A 1,672-nucleotide genomic window follows, 5' to 3' on the forward strand; every position below is an offset into this window, starting at 1 on the left:
AGCTTACTATTGGTAATGCAATTGAAAATTTCGGATCAAATATTAAAAATTCAACCCATTTAAACGCATGAATATAATATAGAAAATATTGATATTATTAAACGTAGATAAATGGCAGCAGATAAATGTCGTAATATTATGTATTTCTTTATTATTATAACCTTAGTTTGAAATAAATGACAATAAAACAAAATAAAAACAATAAACGTCAATAATTATGATTAACTATTAATTTCCAGTTAATTAATAGTTTTAATTCTGTTCCTTCACGCATTCAATGTACACATAATACCACCAATACGCTTCAAATACTACTTTTTCTTGAGCATACAACACAACTGCACAACACCCTAATATACTTTATTCTTACGCGCATTTCATGGTTACATTCGTAAACAAACAGCGAACTGTCAAATTATCACATACTACATTTCTTCTACAACGAAAAGAGGAAAAATGTAAAAGACATTAAGCGAAATGAATTATAATAGAATACATAAAAAGAAATTAGAAAAATATTAAAATAGAAGTTCTCTAGAAAGTCGATTAAAAAATATTGTCTCCACTCAATTATAAAGTGTAAATAAACAAAAAATTCGAGATAAAAACAAAAATGGTACTCCGTTCAGGCTGCATTATTCCCTTTCAGTTCCGCGACAATAAAAAACTTTTAATGATCGGTGTACCTGAGGAAAATCGAAATTTAAGCATTTGGGATTTAAAAAATGTTGGTAAGTTTAACTAAATAGTAGCAAACATGTTTCGAATCGAAAATAAACAAAATATGTTGAAATGTAATAATATAAGAACATTTCAACCGCCAATTGCACGCACTTGTACTTTTGTGTGAGTGTGTGTGTGTGTGTTTATGTGTGCACTCTTAAAACGGCACAATGTGTGGCTGAAGTTAAAGCGATTGTGGCGGCGGTGGTGGCGGTGTTTTGAAGTTGTTATTGTATTTTACTTTCTTCAAGTAAAAAAAATATTAAAAGCATTTTTAATTAATTACAGTGCGAGCGGCATTTGGGGTTTATAATTTCGAGTTCCGCAATAAGAAGATTGGATTCATCATACCAGACGAACTGTTGCTCAACTACTTGGCGCAACGTCATGACCTGACCAATTTCGTTATAGAAGTAGGACAGGGTAAGTTTAAATTAGATCACGACTTGTTATCTTAATTATTATGATTATTATCTTAATATAAACTTTCTTAATATGCATCTCGTTACAGTTAAAGATAAATCGATGAGGAATAAGAATGTAAGTTTCGACTCTCGATGCTCTCAAAAGTTAAATAATCAGTTATCTCAAAAGTCAGACGATAGTGTAGCAAATGAGTATACCGACGAATATGTCATAGTTAATGAAGCTTTGAGTTCTCCAAGGCAAGGAAACAATTCAAATGAGCCACCGAACAAAATACGTATATCTCAAGCATATACAGCACGTTTGTCAGAGTCCCCCATACGGTCAATGGATCAATCAATCGATATTATGGATAAAGTTGAGGATTCAGTCTGTTTTGAGAATGAAATGGATTTTAAATTAAAGGAAGAAATACCAAGCACAAATTACTCTGAGCAAAACTTGTCATTAACAAACCAAACCCTACATAATCAGCATAAAATGCAGCAACGTTTAGCCATTAAAAAAAACCCGCATTATTCGC

General features: G+C 31.4%; 1 protein-coding gene across 1 annotated transcript in view; it reads left to right on the plus strand.

The window, feature by feature from the left end:
* Positions 1–439: 439 nt before the first annotated feature.
* Positions 440–1,672, plus strand: part of LOC119667607 — a 1,639-nt gene continuing 406 nt past the window's right edge. Inside the window, exons 1-3 of the mRNA XM_038076909.1 lie at positions 440–731; positions 1,012–1,146; positions 1,235–1,670. Of these exons, the coding sequence (XP_037932837.1) occupies positions 614–731; positions 1,012–1,146; positions 1,235–1,670 (689 nt within the window). The 5' untranslated portion in view covers positions 440–613. The remainder of the gene's footprint in view (positions 732–1,011; positions 1,147–1,234; positions 1,671–1,672) is intronic.

The sequence above is a fragment of the Teleopsis dalmanni genome, chromosome 1 (assembly GCF_002237135.1).
Source record: "Teleopsis dalmanni isolate 2A chromosome 1, ASM223713v2, whole genome shotgun sequence".
NCBI classification, from domain to species: Eukaryota; Metazoa; Arthropoda; class Insecta; order Diptera; family Diopsidae; genus Teleopsis; species Teleopsis dalmanni.